This window comes from Phasianus colchicus, chromosome 32 (assembly GCF_987193195.1).
Source record: "Phasianus colchicus chromosome 32, bPhaCol1.hap1.1, whole genome shotgun sequence".
Taxonomy (NCBI): domain Eukaryota; kingdom Metazoa; phylum Chordata; class Aves; order Galliformes; family Phasianidae; genus Phasianus; species Phasianus colchicus.
Window position 1 is genome coordinate 3,478,659 of NC_143467.1, and position 21,784 is coordinate 3,500,442.

General features: G+C 57.4%; 3 protein-coding genes across 5 annotated transcripts; 2 read left to right on the forward strand and 1 right to left on the reverse strand.

Annotated features, from left to right (window-relative positions):
* The first annotated feature begins 838 nt into the window (after positions 1-838).
* On the forward strand, positions 839-8,673 carry ACADM (acyl-CoA dehydrogenase medium chain). Its single transcript, XM_031607035.2, has 12 exons — positions 839-970; positions 3,313-3,409; positions 3,794-3,891; positions 3,960-4,029; positions 4,347-4,447; positions 4,532-4,612; positions 5,282-5,412; positions 6,102-6,210; positions 6,824-6,964; positions 7,040-7,135; positions 7,420-7,668; positions 8,216-8,673. The coding sequence occupies exons 1-12, from the start codon at positions 947-949 to the stop codon at positions 8,291-8,293; spliced, it is 1,275 nt and encodes a 424-aa protein (XP_031462895.2). The 5' UTR covers positions 839-946; the 3' UTR covers positions 8,294-8,673.
* Positions 8,674-8,756: 83 nt separating this feature from the next.
* On the forward strand, positions 8,757-19,623 carry NFKBID (NFKB inhibitor delta). 2 transcript variants are annotated; one of them, XM_090128187.1, is made up of 11 exons: positions 10,278-10,391; positions 10,881-10,982; positions 11,332-11,456; positions 11,819-12,018; positions 12,282-12,387; positions 13,278-13,424; positions 13,709-13,760; positions 14,331-14,467; positions 14,725-14,838; positions 15,319-15,480; positions 16,128-19,623. In XM_090128187.1, the coding sequence occupies exons 1-11, from the start codon at positions 10,376-10,378 to the stop codon at positions 16,203-16,205; spliced, it is 1,239 nt and encodes a 412-aa protein (XP_089984313.1). In that variant the 5' UTR covers positions 10,278-10,375; the 3' UTR covers positions 16,206-19,623. The 2 variants fall into 2 exon arrangements, with proteins under 2 accessions (XP_089984314.1, XP_089984313.1); XM_090128188.1 differs by lacking the exons at positions 11,332-11,456; positions 11,819-12,018 and having other exon boundaries at positions 8,757-10,391.
* Positions 17,973-21,600, reverse strand: CD79A (CD79a molecule). Of its 2 annotated transcripts, XM_090128190.1 has the most exons (5): positions 21,539-21,600; positions 19,405-19,863; positions 19,022-19,140; positions 18,654-18,722; positions 17,973-18,414 (listed from the first exon to the last, which is right to left on the reverse strand). In XM_090128190.1, the coding sequence occupies exons 1-5, from the start codon at positions 21,579-21,581 to the stop codon at positions 18,301-18,303; spliced, it is 804 nt and encodes a 267-aa protein (XP_089984316.1). In that variant the 5' UTR covers positions 21,582-21,600; the 3' UTR covers positions 17,973-18,300. The 2 variants fall into 2 exon arrangements, with proteins under 2 accessions (XP_089984316.1, XP_089984315.1); XM_090128189.1 differs by having other exon boundaries at positions 18,654-19,140.
* Positions 21,601-21,784: the final 184 nt, after the last annotated feature.

Consider the following 21,784-nt stretch of genomic DNA (forward strand, 5'->3'; position numbering starts at 1 on the left):
CCGTCCGTTTCCATAATCTGTGGGATTAACGCGGGATTACGGCATTGATTCACCTCTCCCACACGGAATATCCCATTAATTGCAGATGTTGTTCCGGAATCTGAGCGACTTTTGTGGGATTAGCACCTTAATTTACCTTAATGACACAGAAAGTGCCACTAATTACAGATCTGAGTCCGTAATCTGATGGATTTATGCGGGATTAGCGCTTTAATTTACTTTAATGACTGAGAATGTGCCATTAATTATAGACGAAATCCCACAGTCTGATGAATTTATGTGGGATTAGCGCTTTAATTAGTCTCTATGAACCAGAACGCACCATTAATTAGAGATTTAAATCCATAATCTGGCGGATTTCTGTGGGATTAGCGTTTTAATCACCTCTATGACATGAACTATGCCATTAATCACGGATTTAAATCCATAATCTGAGGGACTAACGTGCAATTAGCACTTTTAATGACCTCTATGACATAAATTATGGCATTAATTACAGATTTATACACCGATGTCCCGGGATTTAGGAGGTATTACGGTATTAATTGGCATTTACGACCCATAATTCCCCACAGATGCGGGATTTATTGCTCAATATTCGGGATTTCCGTCGCATAGCTCAATTAATTACCCCGAGGTCATTAATGAGGATTACAGCCATCACCGCCCACGCCGGATTTTGAGGAATTACGGCCTTAAATCACCGCCGTTAATGAGGGAACGGCCCCCAAATCGCCCGAATTTACCCCAGTTTCTGCCTGCAATTCCCACAGGGTGGGACGAGCAGAGGGCTAATTGCGGCTAATTAGAGTTAATAATTAAATCGGGGGGAGGGGACGGGGCGGGATTCGAACCCGCGGCCCTTAGGCGCCGTTCGCCGCTAGCGGGATTCGAACTCGCGGCCTCTCCGTGCTGCGCGCTGCGCTCCGCCCCGCGGCCTCACAAAATGGCGGCGCTGCGCGGGACGCGGGTGAGGGCGCGGGGTCGGCCGCGGCTCTGCGGCGGTCGTCGGGTTTTGGGGCGAAAAAGTGGGGATTTGGGGCATAAAAATGGGGGTTTGGGGCGTAAAAGGGGGGGTTTTCCCTCAGGTGTGCCGTTTTTATGGTGTTTTGGGGTGAAAAAGTGGGGATTTGGGGGGTAATTGTGGGGGCTTGGGGGTGAGGGGGGGATTCCCTCAGCGGTGTCGTTGTGTGCGATTTGGGGCAGAAAAGTGGGAAATTGGGGCAGAGAAGTGTTTTTTTTCCCTTAGCTGTGTTGTCACTGTGTCGCCTAGGGGCAGAAAAGTGGGAATTTTCCCTCGGCTGTGCCATTATTGTGTTGTCTTGGGCCAAAACAGTGGGAATTTGGGGCATCATGTTGAAGGTTCCCTCAGCTGTGCCGACGTTGTTCCATTTTGGGGCAAAAAGCTGAGAATTCGGAGCATGAAAGTGGACTTTTACCTCAGTTGTGCTGTTATTGTAGAGATTTGGGGCAAAAAAGTGGGGATTTGTGGTGTAAAAGTGGGAGATTTCTCATAGCTGTGCCATTATTGTGTCGCTTTGGGGCACAGAAGTGGACTTTTACCTCAGCTGTGCTGTTGTTTTGGGGGGGGGGAAGTGGGGATTTAGAGCAAAAAAGTGGGAATTTAGAGCATAAAAGCAGTTATTGTCCTCAGCTCTGCTGTTATTGAGTCATTTTGGGGTGTAAAAGTGGGGTTTTGAGGCAAAAAAATGGGGATTTGGGACATAATAGGGACAAAATGGGGATTTGGAGGGTTAAGGAGCGAATTTCCCTCAGCTGTGCCTTTATTGTGGGGATTTGGGGCAAAAAAGTGAGAATTTGGGGCATAAAAGTGGGTTTTTTTCTCAGCTGTGTGGTTACTGTAGTGATTTGGGGCAAAAAAAGTGGGAATTTGGGGCATGAAAGCTGCTGTTATTGTAGTGATTTGGGGTGTAGAAGTGGGGATTTGAGGTAAAAAAAAGTAGGGATTTGGGGTGTGAAAGTGGGGGATTTTCCTCAGCTGTGCATTTCTGTGTCATTTTGGGGCAGAAAAAGTAGGAGTTTGGAGAATGGAAGTGGGAGGTTTCTCATAGCTGTGCCATTGTTGTTTTGGGGCACGAAAGTGGACTTTTACCTCAGCTGTGCTGTTGTGGTGTTTTGGGGGGGAAAGTGGGGATTTGGGGAAAGAAGTGTGGGGCTTCCCCTCAGCTGTGCCAATATTGTGCTGCTTTGGGGCAAAAAAGTGGCGGTTTGGAGCAAAGAGAGTGGGGATTCGGGGCATAAAAGTGGTTATTTCCCTCAGCTGTGCTGTTTTTTATGTCATTTTGGGGCATAAAAGTGGGTGTTTGAGGCAAAAAAGTGGGGATTTACCTCCATTGAGGTGTTACTCTTTAATGTTTTGGGGCATAAAAGTGGAGTTTTTCTTCATCTGTACCTTTATTGAGTCTTTTTAGGATATAGAAGTCGGGATTTGGGGCATAAAATTGGAGATTTGTCAGCTGTGCCATTTTTGCATCCTTTGGGGGCAAGAAAAGTGGCCTAAATTCGAGGTTTATGGGGTCAGGGTTGTCGGGCATTGGTCCCGAATTGTGCAGAATTGGGCCCAAAGTTGCTGGGATCCCTACGGTGCCTTTTGGGGCCGCCCCACACCCCAATGTGGGGGAAGGGTGAAGGGCAGAGGGACGGCAGTGTGGGCTGTGTTGTAGGGTGTGAAGTGCTGTGGCCCTGTAAGGGAGACGTGGGGTCCCACAATCCTGGAGTGTTGGAATCGTAGGATTGCGGGGGGTCCCACAATCTTAGGGTCTGGGGATCGTAGGATTATGGAGGTCCCAGAGGTGTGGAGTCCTGGAATTGTGGGGTCCCCATTTCCTGGGGTGTTGGAGTCATAGGACTGGGGTCCATTCCAGGGTCCCAGAATCATAGAACTTGGGGGGGGTCACCGAGGCCCTGGAGGGGTCCTGGAATTGGGGGTGAATCCCAAGTTGTGGGGTCCTGGAACTGTGGAATCATGGGATCACTGAAATCTGGGAATTGGGGGTCCTGGAACTGGGGGATCCCAGAGCAGTGGTGTCCTGGAATTGTGGGGTCCTGAAACTGCGGGGGTCCCGGAACTGGGGGATCCCAGAGCAGTGGTGTCCTGGAATTGTGGGGTCCTGAAACTGCGGGGGTCCCAGAATTGGGGTTGAATTCCAGAATCATGGGATCACTGGAAGTGGGGGGGTGGGTCATGAGGATTCTGCAGCTGAGGGGGCCTGGAAGTAGGGTGGGGTCATTGGAGTCCCAGGAGTGGGGGGGGGGGCAGTGCCCATTTCTGACCTCCCCCTTCCCCCCCAGGTGCTCCCCACAGCAGCACGCTGTGGGCGCAGGCTGCTCTCTATGGGGGCTGCCCCACACGTGCAGCACGGGACCCCCACAGGCGGCTTCAGCTTTGGTGAGTGCTGGCATTTTGGGGCAGAAAGCTGCCGGTTTGGGTAAATCCTGCTCTATGTGTGGGGGGGGCTTTTCCACAGCCCTTCCATCTCACTGAGCAGTCGTGCTGCTCCCAAACCCCTCTGCCCCTCCCCCCCAACATCCCAACCTCTCCCTCGCTGCCCCCATAACACCCCAAACCTTTTTACCCCCCGATAAGACCCCCGCTCCCCCCATCAGCACTTCTCCCCTACCTCCTCAACATGTCCCCCAACACTCCCTCCAACCTCCTGTTGCCTCCCAGCACTTTCCGCCAACCCCTGTGCCCCACAAGTGCTCGCCCCATTGTCCTCTCCCCCATGAGTCCCATAAACCCCCCATGCCCAGCGCTGTGTCCCCCCCATAGAGCTGAGCCCACAGCAGAAGGAGTTCCAGGCTACAGCACGGCGCTTTGCACTGGAGGAGATCATCCCCGTGGCAGCACAGTATGACCGAACTGGAGAGGTATCCCCCATAGCCCCCTGCCCTCAACCCTAATTAAGGGCCAGCCCTTAATTAATACTCTGTTGCAGTATCCCATGCCGCTGATCAAACGTGCCTGGGAGCTGGGGCTGATCAATACTCACATCCCTGAGAGCTGCGGTGAGTGGATGGCTGCGCCCACAGCTGTGTGTGTGGGGGGAGCTGGGGGGTCCCTGTGGTCACTCTTGTGGGGTCTCTATGAGGCTCTCTGGGATCCTGGTGGTGCCCTATGGGTCTTTACGATCCGTGTAGGATCCCTATGAGTCCCTTTGGGGGCTGTATGGGGTGCCCTATGGGGCTTTGTGGGATCTTGGTGGTGCCCTGCGGGGTCCCTATGGAATCAGTGGGTTCCTGTAGTGTCTCTATGGGGTCCCTATGGAATCAGCGGGTCCCTGTGGGGTCCTCATGGGATCCCAGCTGTGGGTGCTGCCCCACAGGCGGGCTGGGCCTGGGCTGCTTCGAGGCGTGCCTTATCACTGAGGAGCTGGCATACGGCTGCACCGGCGTCCAGACAGCCATGGAGGCCAATTCCCTCGGGGTGAGCGCCCCTTTTTTCCCTCATTTCACCCCAATTTCAGTGTTTTGGGGGCTGGAGGGGTGATGTCCCTCTGCTTCCTCATAGCAAATGCCGCTGATCATCGCGGGCAACGAGCAGCAGCAGCGCAAATACCTGGGCAGGATGGTGGAGGAGCCCATCATGTGTGTGAGTGCTGCCTTATGGGAACACTTTTTATGTCCTTTAACCAAAAATGGGCCTTTTTGGTTCCCTTTTCAGCTCAAACTGACCCCAAAGTGACATTTTGTGCCCTTCCTGGGGGCGGTTTGGGGATAAAAAAGGGTTAAAATGGGAGTGCTCCTTCCTGCATGTCCAGGAGGAGCTTTGGGATGAAGGGACAGACCCCAAAGCCATTTAGGGGCAGGGCAATGGATTCCATCTCCCTGCACTCTGCAGAGCCCAGGTAGAGGCTCAGGTATGTGTTCTTATGGGTGGGGGGAGAAGGGGCAGGGGGACACTGAGGTGGGCGGGGGGGCAGTGGGTCTCTGTGGGTCCTGATTGGTCTCCATGGGGTCTCTATGGGTCCCAATGTTTCCCAGCCCATTTCTATGGGTTCCCGTGAGGTCTGTGTGGTTCCCAGTGCTTTTCTATGGGCCTTTAAAGCCAGGCTGTGGGCAGCCTGCTCTGGTGGTTGGTGACGCAGCACATAGCAGGGGGTTGGAACTCAATAATCACTCTGGCCCTTTGCAACCCAGTCCATTCTATGATTCATTCACCCCAGGGGAAGCATCGGGGCTCTGCTGTGCAGATCCGGCTGCAGTAGCAGCCCCAAAAAGGGCATTTTTCCCCCTAAAATCCCCCCATCCATCCCCCCAGGCCTACTGTGTGACGGAGCCCGGCGCCGGCTCCGATGTGGCTGGCATTAAAACCAAAGCGGAGCGGAAGGGCGACGAGTACATCGTCAATGGGCAGAAGATGTGGATCACCAACGGGGGCAAAGCCAGCTGGTGGGTGAGATCTGACCCCTTTTTCAGGTCCTTTCGGCCCGAAATGGAGGCCGATCTGGAGGGCGGTTTGTGTCACTGAGGTGGGGTTGGTGGTAAATGGGGGAGCAGCGTTGAAAGCTGTGAGGTTGGGGAGCTGTAAGTGGGGGAAGAGGGCACTGAGACCAATGAGCTGTGGTTAATTATAAAGGGAGAAAACAGCAGTGAGATGTCTGAGATGCGGTTAAGTACAAATACGGAAAACAGCTTTTAAAGCTCTGAGAAGGGATCACTTATAAATGACAAAATCATCATCAAAATTTTTGAGATGTGGTTAATTATCAATGGGAAAATAGCATTGAAAGCTCTGAGATTGGGTCAATTTTATCAGCGGGAGAAAAGGACATTGAAACCAATGAGATTTGGTTAATTATAAATGGGAAAAATAGCATTGAAATCTCTCAGATTTGGTTAATTATCAATGGGAAAAATGCCATTACAACTTGTGAGCTGTAGTTAATTATCGATGGGGAAAGCAGCTTTAAAAGCTCTGTGATCTGGTCTCTTATAAATGGGGAAGATGCCATTGAGACCCACATCCTCCCCTCCCATGTACTTCCCAACCACTTCCTTCCTTCCCCCTCCAGGTACTTCCTGCTCACTTCCCCCTCCTTTTCCCCCGTACTTCCTGCTGACTTCCTGCTCCCTTCCAGGTACTTCCTGCTGGCACGCACAGACCCGGACCCTTCGGCCCCAGCCAGCAAAGCCTTCACGGGGTTCGTGGTGGATGCTGACAGCCCCGGGATCCACGTGGGGCGGAAGGTGGGGCTGCGGCCTTGCCCTCCTCGTTATCTTAATGCTTAATTAGCTGTCTTCAGGCTAATTAACACTTGGTGGTTCCGGCTGTCTGAGGACAAGTTCTTAACCCACCCCACAGTCCGTCCTTCAAATCCACCCCTCTGCAGTGCAGACAGGATGTGCTGTGGGACCGCACCAAAGGCAGAGTGCAGGGAGATGGCATCCACTGCCCTGCCCCTAAATGGCTTTGGGGTCTGGCCCTTTATCCCAAAGCTCCTCCTGACCTCTGTGGGAGCCGCAGAGCACCATAGAGACCACGCAGGGACCCACAGATCCCATGGGGACCCCACAGGGACCCCATAGGGCTCTGCCAGGATTCCCCAGAGCCCCACAGGGACCCCCTAGGGACCCAATACAGACCCTATACAGACCCTCTAGTGCACCACTGGGATCTCACAGAGCCCTATAGGGACCCCACAGGGCACTGCCAGAGCCCCACAGGGATCCACAGATCCCATCGGGATCCTATAGGGTGCTGCTAGGATCCCCCAGAGCCCCACAGGACCCCCATAGGATCCCCTCACCCTGAGGCGATGTCCTGCTTGGTGCCTGCAGAACGGCCTCCATTTTAATGCAGGAGCTGAACATGGGGCAGCGCTGCTCGGACACGCGGGGCATCGTCTTTGAGGACGTGAGGATCCCCAAGGAAAACGTGCTGCTGGCCGAAGGCGCCGGCTTCAAGATCGCCATGGGAGCCTTTGACAAGACCCGGCCGCCCGTCAGTGTCCCAAAACGGTGAGATTTGCACCCAGAACGGGGCTGTGATGGTGGCTGAGATCTGTGCTCTCTGCAGGTGGCGGCCGGCGCCGTGGGCTTGGCCAGGAGGGCGCTGGATGAGGCCACCCGGTACGCGCTGGAGAGGAAGACCTTTGGGAAGCCCATCGTGGAGGTGAGCCGCTATTTAGCTCGTTAATTAGGGTCTCATTAGTTGTAAAGCGTGGCTTGAAATGCTGCCGGATGTGAGTGAGAGCGGGAGCACCTCACCCATAGCTGGTGGGATTGATGCGAGTTCTGGGTGCTGGGATGGGGAGCATAACTGCCCGCAACCCCGCTCCTCATCCGCGCCCCACAGCTGCACAGCACCACATCCACTAGTTGCCCACACCTCCTGACCCCCCGTTAGTGGCTCGTTCCCCCCGCTAATGACCGCCGCTGATTAATTGCTGCCCTTAGCACCAGGCCGTGTCCTTCCTGCTGGCGGAGATGGCCATGAAGGTGGAGCTGGCCCGCCTCGCCTACCAGCGCGCCGCCTGGGAGGCGGATGCCGGGCGCCGCAATACGTTCTTTGCCTCCATCGCCAAAGCCTTCGCTGCAGACGTGGCCAACCAGGCAGCTGCTGACGCCGTGCAGATCTTTGGAGGCAGCGGCTTCAACAGCGAATACCCCGTGGAGAAGCTGATGAGGGATGCCAAGATCTACCAGGTGGGGGAGTGGGACGTTTGGGGCAGCGCTGGCCTTCAAATAGTCCAGATTTTCAAAGAAAACCCTTTGAAAATGGCCAACCCCAGACCCATATTGTGGTCCTTATCCATATTATGACCTCAGACATTGAAATCGCTCAAATCTGGCCCAACACTTCCCCTAGATTTCCCAAATTTCCCTTCTGCGGATGCTGCTAAATGTACTGATTTGAGGAAATGGTCCATTTGGGGCAGCGTTGTCCTTCAGATAGCCCCAGTTTTCTAAGGAAAGCCTTTGGAACTGGCTGTCTCCGTCCCCATTTTATGGCCCCAGATGCTGAAATTGCACAAACTTGGTCCAACAGATCCTCCAAATTTCCCTTTTGCTGATGCTCAGAAGTGCATTTATTGGAAGAAATGGTCCATTTGGATGTTTTGCTCTCAAAATATCTCCAGTTTTCCAAGCAAACCCATTGAAAATGGCAAACCCCCTCCCCAAATTTTATCCAAATGCTGAAATTGCCCATATTTGGTAACCAAACCCTTTTCCTGTGTTTTTTTTGTGGCAGATTTATGAGGGCACCGCTCAGATTCAACGCCTCATCATCGCCCGGGAGCATCTCAGCAAATTCCAGGCACACGTTTAGGTTCAAATCCCCATTTTCTGCCATTTTGGGCTTTGGTTCTTCGTGCTGTGGCAGTGCCTTGGGGCCCTTCTCAGCCAACACAAAGTGGGCGGAAAAGGGACTTTTACCCCCAAATCCCTTTCCTTCCACAGTGGCTGAGTGCTGCCCCCCTCCTCACCCCCCTCCAGCACCCCCAAATTTTTGCCTTTTTCTGCTCTGTTTTCACTGAAGTGGCCCCAGTTTGGGGCAGAAGTGATGAGGGTGGCACAAATGGGGCGAAATCATTGTTTTTAATTGGAGTGATGGAAAATGACCCAAAACGGCGCTGATTTGGGGGTTTGTGGGGGGACCCCCAGCCCCTCATTAATTTATCTCAGGGAAGAATAAAATGAATGAACTCACTTGTGTTGCTCAGGAACGCACACAGGCCCCTGCACCCCCCCCCCCCCCCCCCCTGTAACTCTAACCCTAACTCCCCCTCATAATTGCCCCCCATACCCCTCTCTCCCCCCATTCCCATCCCCCCATAACTCCACTCTAACACTCCTCCTCCCCCATAACTCCCCTTCCCCCCTTCTTGCCCTCTAACCCACCCCCATACCTCCCCCAACCCCCCATCTTTCCATAACACCCCTGTAACCCCCTTCCCCTTTTAACCCCCCCAACAACCCCCTTCTAATCCCCTCTGTCTCCATAACCCCATATCCCCTCCATAACCCCCTACCCCCTTTATACCTCCACATAACCCCTCCCCCAAACCCCTCTTCCCCCATTACCCCCCCATAACCTCCTCTCTAACCCCCTCCCTTCTTAAACCTCTTGGCTTCCCCATAACCCCCCCACATCCCCTTCCCCTATATCCCCCCTCAGAATCCCCCCATAACCTCTCCCATAAATCCTCTCCCCTCCATAGCTCCTCCAACCCCCCCCGTACTCCCTCTCCCTGTAACATCCCTATACCCCCCACTCCTATCATTACCCCCATAACCCCTCTCCCCCCACTTCTCCCTCAGAAACCCCCCATAACAGCCCCTCAGCAGCACAAACACAAATCCCTTTTCTTTGTTGTCGTCCCCCCCCCCCCCCTAAAGTGCTGTTTTTCAGTGATTTCACCCCCAAAAAACATTGATTTTTTTGGAGGGAGCAGAAATGGGAAAATGGGGGGTGGGGGAAATGGGATTGGGGTGGGGGTGGGGAATGGGAAGTGCAATTATTTTGATTTTGAGTTCTTTTCACTTAAAGTTGTTGTGTTTGAGTGCACTTAGTGTCCTACAAATAAATGGGAACCCCCTAAATCCACCCCCAAATAAATATAAAGGAGACCCCCCCCATCTGCTCCTAAATAAGTGGGAACCCCCAAAATCTGCCCCATATATAACGGAGACCCTTAAAGTCTGTCCCGCAATAATGAGGTTTCCCAAAATCTGCCCCCAAAGTAAACGGGGACCCCAAAATCCTCCTCAAATATAAAGTGGACCCCCAAAATTCACACCAGTATAAAGGGGGGGCCCAAACACAAATGGGACCCCAAAACCCACCCTGATGCCCCCAGTTTGCACAGTGAGTCCCTCCCCCCCTTACATCCCAAATAACTGCTGACCCCAAAGTCCCCCCAGAGACTCCCAGGTACCCACAGGAACTCCCAGGTTTCCCCCAGAACTGCCCCCTCCCCCAGATACCCCATGGACCCCCCCGAAATTCCGATGGGAGCCCCCCATGCCCCAAAGGCCCCTCGGTGCCTCCGGGGACCTCCTCCATAACCTCACGCCCCCCAAATCCCCCCAGGACCCCCAATTCCCCTCCTTACACGCTGAGATTCCCCTCCCCCCTTAAAGGGCCCGCGCCCCTCTATTGGGAGGATGCGGGGAAGCCCTTAAAGGGCCCGCGCCCCTCGGTGGCACGTGGAGGGGGGACACGCTCCTGCAAAAGGCTCCGCTGACGTCATGCGGGGGTGGCCCGCCCGTGACGTCACCCGGGGGAACCCGGCTGTCCCCGCACCCCCTAACCCCGCCCCCCAATGTCGTCGTCACTGCGGTGTCACCTCCCCCCTCTATAACGGCTCCCAGGACCACACCGGCCCCATTTGCAACCCGCGACGGAGACATGCGGCCCCACAGAGGTACGCGGGCCCTTTAAGAGAGCGGGGAGTGGGACAGTGGCCCTTTAAGAGAGCTGAGAAGGGGACACTGGCCCTTTAAGAGAGTTGGGAATGGGCGACTGGCTCTTTAAGAGTGGTTTGAGCGGGGTGCTAGCCCTTTAAGAGAGTTGGGAATGGGACAGTGGCCCTTTAAGATACTTGGCAATTAGGTGCTGGCCCTTTAAGAGAGGTGGGAAAGGGACACTGGTCCTTTAAGAGCGATAGAAATGGGGCGCTGGCCCTTTAAGAGGGTTGGGAGTGGGGCTCTGGCCCTTTAAGAGAGGCTTTAAGGAGGGCTCTGTCACTTTAAGGTCCCCCCGCGGGGGTTTCCCCACGTGGATGGGGGGATCGGGGGGGGGGGGGAATCCCCGCAGGGCATCCCCGTGACGTCACAGCGCGGAGGTGGGGGGTCCCCGTGACATCACTACGGAGGGTTCCCCCACCCACGCGTGTCTCCCCCGCCGCCCGCAGGTGGGCGCGTGCCGCCGCCCCCCCCCCGCACTGTGAAGGAGCTCCTGGAGGGGATGCGGGGCGGGCGGGGGGCGCGAGGGCGGAGCCACGGGGAGAGCGGCGGTGAGTGGGGGTCGACCCTATATACACCCTATAGTCCGTGTCCTATATCCCCTGTAGATCCTATGGCCCCTATAACCCGTGTCCTATATCCCTTATAGACCCTATATCCCCTATAGACCCTATATCCCCTATAGACCCTCTATCTCTTATAGACCCTCTATCCCCTATAGATCCTATATCCCCTATAGACCCTATATCCCCTATAGAGCCTGTAGCCACTATATCTTATAGATCCTATAGCTCATATAGCTCCTATATCCTATATATCCCCTATCCCCTATCCCACCCCCACCCCCCATATCTCAACCCCGTATCCCACATCCCAACCCCGTATCCCCTCTCCCCCCAGGTGCCCCCATCCCATCCCCATCCCCCGCTCTCTCCTGGCCTGGACCCCCCCCGGCCCCCGCTGTGTCCTATGGGGTCCTGGGGGGCACTTATGGGGTCGGACCCCCCCCTATAGGGGGTGCCCAGGTGAGCAAGAACCGGAGGGGGGGAACAGTGGGGCCGGTGGGGCTTGATGGCGGGTAAGGGGGGGACAATTGGGGTTATGGGGTCAGTGGAGCCGGGGGGAGCAATGGGGGATATGGGGTCAAGAATGGGGTTGACGGGGCAGAGTGTGGGGTCAGTAGGTCAGAGTGGGGGGGTGAAAAGGTGGACTGGGGGTCAATGGGGTGGGGTGGGGGTCAGTGGGGGGGCAGTGGGGCAAAGTGCGGGGTCAGTGGGGAGGGCTGGGGGGCATTGGGGCAGGTTATGGGGTGAATGGGGCAGGGTGGGGGGGCAGTGGGGTGGGGGGCATTGGGGCCGCCCTGTGACCCCCAGCTCTGTTCCCACAGGTCGCCGTCCCCAGTGCCACCCCCGGCCCCTCCTGGGCGGTGCCAGTGGTGGACATGGGGGGCGCGGGGGGGGGTCCGGACCCCGATCCCGACCCCGATCCCGACCCCGACCCCGACCCTGAAGAGCTGTCGGCTGCGCGGGCGGCGCTGAGCTGCGTGCCCCCAAATGAGCTGCTGCAGCAGGACGAGGATGGGGACACGTCCGTGGGGGGCAATGGGGGCCGGGGGGGCAGGGGGGTCGTGTAGGGGCAGTGGGGGCAATGGGGTCAGTGGGGGCATTGGGGTCAGTGGGGGTTATTGGGGTCAGTGGGGTCGGTGGCGGTTACTGGGGTCACAGGGGTCGGTGGGGTCAGTGGGGGTCAGTGGGGCAGACTTCAAAGGTCGCTGCCCCCGTTAACACCCATTGCCTCCCACGAACCCCCATCAATTAAGCCCCGTTGATTAATTAACCCCCTCCCCCCAGGCTGCTCCACCTGCTGTGCGCCCGAGGGCTGCGCGCCCCCAGCCGTGCGGCTGCGGAGCTTTTTGGGGCCCTGGGGCGGCTGGAGCTGCGCGAGCACCGCGGGAAGGTGGGCTGATAACCGGCTAATAACGGGCTAATGACGGGCTAATAACGGGTTAATAACCGGCCGATAACCGGCTAATAACCGGCTAATAATGGGCTGATAACGGGGATAATGAGGGGAATGGGGAGGAATGGGGGGAAATGAGCTAATAGCAGGCTAATAATGGGCTAATAGTGGGCTGATAGCGGGCTGATAATGGTGGGTAATGGGCTGATAGCGGGGGGGAATGGGCTGATAATGGTATTAAACGGGGTAATTGGGGGAATGGGGGGTAACAGGTGGATAACGGGGGGGAAATGGGGAATAATGGAGGGGATTACGGAGGGATAATGGGATAATGGCGGGTTATTAGGGGGGAATGGGGGATAATGGGGGGAACGGGGAGGTTATGGGGGAATAGGGGGAGGATAATGGAGGGGGATGGAGGGAAATGGGGGAGAACGGGGGGAGAATCGGCTAATAACAGGGCATAATGGAGTAATAATGGGCTGATAATGGGCTGATAAAGGGGGGTAATGGGTGATAATGGGGGGGTGATAGGGGGAATGGAGTTCTGGGTTGGGACAATGAGGTTATGGGGTGACAGCGGGGTAACAGGGGGCTGATAACGGGGATTATGGGGGGTAATGGGGTGATAATGGGGGGATAATGGGGAGTAATGAGGGGTAATGGGGGGTAATGAGGGGTGATGAGGTTGTGGAGTGATAATGGGGGAATAATGGGATCTAATGGGGTATGAAGGGGTATAATGGGATGCAGTGGGAAATGACGGGGTACGGTGCGATATAACGGGAGCTGACGGTGACACTGGGATGTACTGGTCTATACTGGGATGTCATGGTCCATACTGGTCCGTACTGGTCCGTACTGGTCTGTAACGATGTCCCCCCCAGACCCCGCTGTTGGTGGCGGCGGCGGCGGCGGCTCCCGCGGTGCTGCGGGATCTGATCGCGCTGGGCGCCGACCCCAACGCTGCGGATCACGCGGGGCGCACGGCGCTGCACTTGGGCGCCGCCTACGGGCTGCCGACGGTACTGCAGGTAACGGGGGAACCCCAAGATATGGGGGGAGGGGGGCACAAACATGGGGTTGCAAATATGGGGGGACCCCAAAACAGGAGGAGGGAGGGCAAAGCTGCGCTTTGAGGGGGACACCAAAACATGGGGTGGTGCCAAACGTGGGGGGGGACCCCAAAGATATGCTATGGGGGAGGGGGCAAACACATGGAGGACCTCAGAACTGCCCTATGGGGGAGCACAGGGCCTCCAAAATTTGGAAGGGGGGTGGAAGGACCCCAAATTTCATCCTCCCCCCCCCCCCCCAGGCTGTGATGACGTCGGGGGTCCCTGTGAATGTGGAGGCACGGAACTTTGAAGGTGGGGGGGCCGGGGGGGGTTCCCCAAATAATGGGGCTATGGGGAGGAGGGCAGCATCTGTGGGGCACCCCGGGGTGGGCCCTCATTTTAGGGCTATTTAGGGAGGGGGGGTCGTGGTTTGGGGATTTGGGTTTCATTTGGGGGAGGGGGGCTGGGTTGGGGATTTGGGGCTTTTTTAGGGATGGGCCCTTATTTTGGGGTTATTTTGGGTTGGGCAAAGGGTCGTGGTTTGGGTTTGGGGGGGTCCACGTGTTTGGGGGTTTTGAGTCCCCAGTTTTGGAGGGGGGTCGTAGGGGGTGGGTGAACTATACTGGAGTGCTTTGGGTGCTCCCCTGAGATTTGGGGTGAAAATCCCCAATTTTGGGGTCTGAATGCCCCCCAAATTCTGCAGGGAGTTCCCCCACTTTGGGGACTCCTTTTAGGGCATTTGGGAGGGGGAGAGGGGCTCTTGGGGGATCTTTTAGGGCATTTTGGGGGGGGTTGCCTGTATGGATGCTTTGGGGGTCCCCCTGAGGGGGGTTCCCTCGGGTTTGGGATGAAAACCCCTTTTTTGCCTCCCCCCCCCCACAGGTCAGACCCCGCTGCACTGCGCTGCCCTGGCCCACACTGCTGCGCTGCAGGGGGGGGGACCCCAAAATCCCACCCCCCAAACCCGACTGCGCTGCGTCCAAATCCTACTGAGTATGGGGGCCGACCCTGCCAGCCAGGTGAGGGACACAGGGGACTGGGGGTCTCTGGGGGTCTCTATGGGATCTGTGGGTCTCTATGGGGTGTCTCCCTATGGCTTCCAGTGGGGTCTCTATGAGTCTTTACGGGATCTTTGGGTCTCTATCGGTCCCTATGAGTCTCTGTGGTGCCTGTGGGTCTCTATGGGGTTCTTTTGGGTCTCTGTGGGTCTCCCTATGGCTCTCTGTCTCTATGTGATGCTATGGGGCACCCTATAAGTGCAATCCCCACCCCACAGGACTCCAAGAGCAGCCTGACCCCGCTGCACATCGCCGTGCGGGGGGGGAACCTCAGCCTGGCTCAGCTCCTCCTGCGCCAGCCCGGGGGGGGGGCCCGCCTGGTCAACATGCAGGTGCGTATGGGGCGGCTATGGGGTGGCTATGGGGCAGAGGTTGTGGGATGAGAGCTGTGGGAGGCTATGGGACAGCTGTGGGGCTCTGTAGGGGAGTTATGGGGTTTGGAGGGGGGCTGTGGGGCTCTGCAGGTTGGTCTGGGGACCAGGGAGGACCCTGGGGTCACCATCTATGGGGTGTCTATGGGGCGGGGGTTGTGGGACGAGAGCTGTGGGGCAGCTGTGGGGCTCTGTAGGGGAGTTATGGGGTTTGGAGGGTTCAGTGGGGCTCTGGGAGGTGACTTCGGGATCCCATAAGTCCCTGTAGGTTCCTGTGGGTCTCTGCAGGTCACGCTATGGGTCATGCAGTGAGTCTCCATGAGTCTTTATGTGTCCCTGCGAGGTCCCTGTGGGTTCCTGTGGGTCTCTATGGGTCTCTGTGGGTCCCGGTGTCCCCCAGTGTCCCCACCGCCCCCAACGTCGCTGTGTCTCCCCCCGCAGGCTCACGGCCACACCGCCCTGCACATGGCTGCAGCGCTGCGGGGCGGCCAGCAGGAGGCGCTGTTGCGGCTGCTGCTGCGCTGGGGCGCCGATCCGGCGCTGCCCAACCTGGAGCACCAACGGGCGCGGGCGCTGCTGCCGCGGGGGGGGCACGGAGAGCAGGTGGGGGCACAGCCCGTACGGGACCCCAAAACCCCATAGCTGAACCTAAGCCTCGTAGCTGAGCCCAGAAACCCCACAGCTGAACCCAAAACCTCATATCTGAACCCCAGATCCCCACATCATACCCCCAAACCCATAGCTGAACCCAAAATACCATAGCTGAACCCAAAAACCCCACACTGTACCCCAAAAACCTCGTATCTGAACCCAAACACCCCATATCTGAACTCAAATCCCCAAATCTGAGCCCCAAATTTCCACATCATACCCCAAAATTCCACACCTGAACCCAAAAAACCCACATCTGAACCCATATCCCCGTATCTGATCCCCAAACCCCATATCTTAACCCCAACTCCCACTATGGTACCCCCAAATCCCACTGTTTTACCCCCAAAGCCCCCTATTTTACCCCCAAGCCCCACATTTTATGCAAAATCCAACTGTTTTACCCCAAACCCTATTTCCAGCCCCCAAATCCCCCTTTCTCACCCCCAAACCTCACTGCTTTACCCCAAACCCCACCATCTTGCCCCAAAATCCCACTACTTTACCCCAAATCTGCTTTACCCTCAAGTCCCCCTTTTTCACCCTAAAATCTGCCCATCTTACCCCAAACTCCCCTTTTTCACCCCAAAATCCTGCAGCTCCGCCTCCTCCTGAAGCGCCGCCGCTCCGCGCGCCGCCCCTCCGTGACGTCATCACAGGGGACCCCTCAGCAGTGACGTCATCACAGGGGACCCTCAGCCGTGACGTCATCACCAGGGGACCCTCAGCAGTGATGTCATCACAGGGGACCCTCAGCCGTGACGTCATCATGGGGGGAAAACCCCGACCCCCCCCCGCTGTCATTTTTTGTTGATTTCTGTGAAATCGCTCATTTATGGGGGAGCAGAGGGGGCGGGGCTTAATGTCCCTCCCACCCCCCCCCCCCAATCAGTTTCCAGGAAATTAATTAATTTGAGCAGAGGACCCCAAAAATTGGGGGGTGGAGGGGCACATGGACCCCATTGAATATTGGGGTGCAGCTCCTTTAAGACCCCCCACAGGGGGGACTACTGTGGCCCCCAAGCTCTTCCCCCTCCACGAGCTAATTATGCTAAGGGTAATTAGCTTGATTTCTGCAGGGCCCCAATTTGGAGCCTTTTGGCCTCATATCAGGCAATTTTTGGCCCCAAAATGTGGATTTTGTCCCCAGATTGGGGTGGTTTTGCCCAAAGTCAGAGATTTTGCCCCAAAATGAGGGGATTTGGCCCCAGTTTGGTGCATTTTGCACCCAACTGTGTGGAGGTTGTCCAAAAAATGGCAGTTTTGCCCCAAATTGGGGAATATTGACCAAAAACAGCCGTGTGGATTTAGCCCCAACTTGGGACAATTGACCTAAAATTGGAGATTTTGCCCCAAATCGGGGTATTTGTCCCCAAAATCGGTGGATTTTGCCCCAAAATTCACCTTTTCTGTCCCAAAATGAGCAGGTTTTCCCCCAGATTGGGGGATACTGACTAGAAATTGACACTTTTGCTCCAAATTGGGAGACTCGACCCCAAAATTGGTGAATTTTGCTCCAAATTTGGGAGGTTTTGACCCAGGTTGGTTTATTGGACCATCAAAACTGCTGGATTTTGCCCCAGAATTCATAGTTTTTGCCCCAAATTGGGGAAGCGTTCAGAAATTACATTTTGCCTCAAATTGGGGGATTTGTCCCCAAAACCTGTGTTTTGCCCCAAACGTGGGAGATTTTGCCCCAAACTGGGGAATAGTGACCAAAAATTGGACATTTTGCCCCAAATTGGGGATGTTGCCCCCCCCAGCGGTGCACTTTGCCCCCAGCGTCTCCCTGTTGTCCCAGATGGGGGAGGTTGCCCAAAATGGCTCATTTTGTCCCCAGAATTCAGAGTTTTGCCCAAAATTGGGGAATTTTGCCCCAAAATTAAGGCTTTTGTCTCCAAACTTGGAGCTTTCTCCCCAAAGTGGAGGAAAAATCCCCCCAAAGTGGAGATTTTGCCCCAAATTTTGGTGCGTTTGTCCAAAAATGGGTGGTTTTGCCAACGACTGGGGGACTTTGCCCCAAAATCGTGGATTTGACCCAAAATGAGTCTGGTTCATTTTCTCAAAGCAGGAAATATGGCCCAAAAAGTTGAGATTTTGCCCCAAAATTTGCGCTCCCCATTTCCTCCCTGTCTCTCTCAGTACCCCCCAGCCCCCCCGCTCCCCAGTACAACCCAGTGCCTCCCAGTATAACCCAGTTCCGTGCAGTGCCCCCCCATTTCCTCCCAGTTCCCCCCCAGTGCTCCCAGTTTCCCCTCTGGGGGTCGGAAAGGGGAACTGAGAGCAGCACCTGCGCTGGGGGAGGGGCAGCGCCGCCCAGTATTGCCCAGTATAAACCAGTGCACCCCATAGCTGGATCCCCAACCCCATAGCAGGGGCCTCAATCCCATACTGGTGATCCCAGCCCCATAGATTGTCCCCAGCCCCACAGAAGTGTCCCCACATCAGCACAGCACTCTTTATTGGACGACAGATCCTAAAGGTGACAAATCCTAAACAAACCCTAAAGGTACCAAACCCCAAAAGGTGACAAACCCCAAAAGGTACAGATCCTAAGAGGTGACAAACCCCCAAAGGTGGCAGATCCGAAAAGGTGACAGATGTCCCCATGGTGTCCCCATAACATCCTCATGGTGCCACATGACATCCCACGACGTCCCCACGATGTCCCACACACGATGCCCCTATTTCCTCCCCACGACATCCCATAATGTCCCCGCCACGCCGCCCCGTGACGTCACACCACGTCCCCCCGCCGTGCCGCCACCGCCCTCACGGCTTCTCCAGCCCCGCGCCGCCGCCCCCCGCCGTCCCCACGTCCTGGTAGGTGGGCTGGGGGCGGTGGGAGATGTCCTCGTACATGGAGCACTGCGTCAGGTCCAGCCCCTGCGGATGCACCGCTGTCACCACGGGGTCCCAAACGCGTCCCCACGGCCACCAGATGCGTCCCACGGCAACCAAGTGGGTCCCACGGCCACTGAGGATCACCCCACAGCCCCACGGCCACCAAGGGATGCCCCCAGTGTCCCCCCATAACGTCCCCGTGATGTGTCTGCATGGCCCCATGGTGTCCCCACATCTCTGCATGTCCCCACGTCCCCCGATGTCCCCATGTCCCACGTCACCTCATACAGGTTCTCCTCCTCCCCCAGGCTCTTCTTGCCCTGCAGCAGCCGCTCGTTGGCCCAGCGCTTCTGTGGGGACATTGGGGACAGCAGAGGACATTAGGGCACATTGGGTGAAAACAGGGCATGGGGACAGGGTGACATGGGGACACGAGGACGGGAGTGACATGGGGACGGGGTGACATGGGGACACGAGGACGGGAGTGACATGGGGACGGGGTGACAAGGGGGCAGGGTGACATTGGGAACGTAGCGATGGGTGACACCATGGGGACAGGGGTGACACTGGGGGATGTGGTGACACCGGGACACGGAGATACAGTGACATGGGGATGGGGTGACACGGGGACACGGGGACGAGGTGACACCCTGAGCAGCAGCAGCATCCCGGGCCCCGCGGCGCACAGCAGCAGCAGGGCTCCCTCAGCCACCATCAGGCGGTTCTTCGTCCCCTCCGACAGCGCCAGGAACGGCGCCGGCTCCGACTCTGGCAGCACCACAACCACAGCCGGCGTCACCGACGGCCACCGACGGCCTCCCAGTGCCACCAATGGCCACCCACGGGCCACCCTGCGCCAGAAACGGCCACCAACTGGCCGCCCAGCACAACCCATGGCCACCAACGGGCCGCCAATGGCCGACAGCGGCCCGCCCACGGCCCTCCCAAACATCCCCACGTGCCACCCCCCCACGTGCCACCCCCCCCCCACGTGCCGCCCACGTGCCTCCCCGTGCCCCGCCCCCCGCTCACCGCGCACGCGCACGAAGGTCCCACACGACGCTCCCTCCGCCGTCCCGTCCCGAACGCGGCAATAAAAAATCCCGGCCCAGTTCCTCCCCGTTCCGTTCAGCACCAGTTCGGTTCCGTTCGCCGCCATCTCCGCCCCCTCCCGTTCCGTCCCTTCGATGGGGGTCACGGAGCAGCCGGGGCGCGGGCAGGCCAGGCGGAACCACGTGACGTTGGCGCCGGGTCGGCCGTGCGGGCAGCGGAGGGTCACGTGCTTCCCCGGCATGACGGTCAGCGAGGCGGGGACGCGCTCCACGGGGACGCGCGCCGGGCACGCGCGGGTGGAGGAAACGGCGTCGGGGTAGGAAGAGACCGAGAGAAAAGCGGAGGGGTGGGAGGGGCGGGAGGGGGAGGGAGAGGAGGGGAATTGGAGGGGGGTGGAGGAGCACGGCGGGGTGGGGGGGGGGGAAGTGAGGGAAGCGCCTGGAAATGGGGAGGGGGCGTTAATATTGGGGGGGGAACACAGAATAAAGGGAGGGGAGCAAAAATGGGGGGGGGGCATACCAACATGGGGGGGAACCCAACATGGGGAGGGGGGTTAATATGGGGGGAGGAGCCAAAATGGGGGGAGTAATATGGGGGGGTTCAATATGGGGGGGGACCCAGAATAAAGGGAGAGGGCAAAAATGGGGGGGTGGGGGGGGCACCAAAATAAGGGGTGGCAAAAATGGAGGAGGGGTACCAAAATGGGGGGGTAATGTAGGGAATGGGACCCAAAATGGGGGGGACCCAAGATAAAAAGAGGGGGGGGGGCAAAAATGGGGGAACCAAAATGGGGAGGGGGCTTAATATGGGGGGAGGACCCACAAATGGGGGGGTGGGGCCACAAAATTGGAAGAAATTGATAAAAATGGGGAGAAATAAAGAAAAAAATGAGGAGGGGGGTGGGAGGGAAATTGCCCCCAAATCGGGGAACATTCAATAAAAATGGGGGTAAATCCTCCAAGGTTTGTGTTTTCTGGGGGGGGAAATGCCCCAAATTGGGGGAAATAAAAGAAAAATTCGTTTTTTTGGCAGGAGATCCCACAATTTTGGTGGAAAATACTTAAAAATTGAGGGTGCCCCCGCCCTGAACATCTGTGCCCCCTCCCACCCCCCCCCTTCGGGTTTCGGTTCCCCACATCCGGGGAGTCTCTGGGGACTGATGTTATTTGGAAGCCCCACAGGACCCAAAATCCCCCAAATTGGCCCCAAAATCCCCTCCTCCCCCACCAGTATCTCTTTTGGGAGCCGCCAAATCCCCCCCCCAAATGTCCCAGATCACCCCAAACCACCCCCAAAGTTCCCCCCCCAACCCCTATAGGAACCCCAGTACCCCCCACAGCCCCAATAATCCCCCAGCCCCCCCCCCCAAACCCCAAATTTGGGGACCCCAAACCCCCAGCATCCAGTACCCCAGTATTCCCCCCCCATGGCCCCACAGGACCCCCTGACCCCAAAATCCCCCCCAGAAGCCTCCCAGCCCCATAGGGCCCCTTCAGCCCCACAGAACCCCACAACCCCTGACCCCAAAGACCACCCCCAGCCCCAATGGACTCTCCCCAGTCCCACAGACCTCCCAGTACCCCACACCCTCCTAGCACTATTTGACCCCCCCCGCCCTGCAGGACCCTCTGACCCCACAAAGCCCCAAACACCCCATACCCCTCAAGAACCCCTGACGCCATTTGACCCCCCAGGACCTCCCCAGCCTCATAGGACTCCCGCAGACATACAGAAACTCCCTAAGACCCCCTGACCCCACCATCACCCCATACCCCCCGGGACCCAAAGACCCCCCAGCACCCCATATCCCCCTAACCCCCAAACCCCCCCTGGACCCTTTCGGACCCCCCCAACCCCATAGGACCCCATAACCCAACAGACCCTCCAGCACACCATTCCTCACAGAACCCCCATGATTCAATTTGACCCCCCAGGACCCCATACACCTCCTGACCCCGAAGACCCCCCCAGCCCTATAGGACTCCCCCAGTCCCACAGACCCCCAGCAACCCATACCCCCCTGACCCCATTTGATCTCCCAGGACCCCCCCAGCCCCAGAGGACCCCCCCTAGACCCCCCCCACCCCATAGGACCCCCCATAGGACCCCATACCCCGGAGGAGCCCCATGACCACCAGTGCAGCTGCGAACCCCATCGCGCGGAGTGGGCGGGGCCTGCGGAGGGGAGTGGGCGTGGTCAGAAAGGGGCGGGGCCGGCGAGGGGCGTGTTCGGAAAGGGGGCGGGGGCTCGGAGGGGCTCTGATGCAAAGTCGGGGACTCTGAGCGGCACAGGGGGGCTCCGAGGGGCTCTCGGAGGTACTGGGGGGCACTGAAGGGCACGGGGGGGAATGGGGAGCAC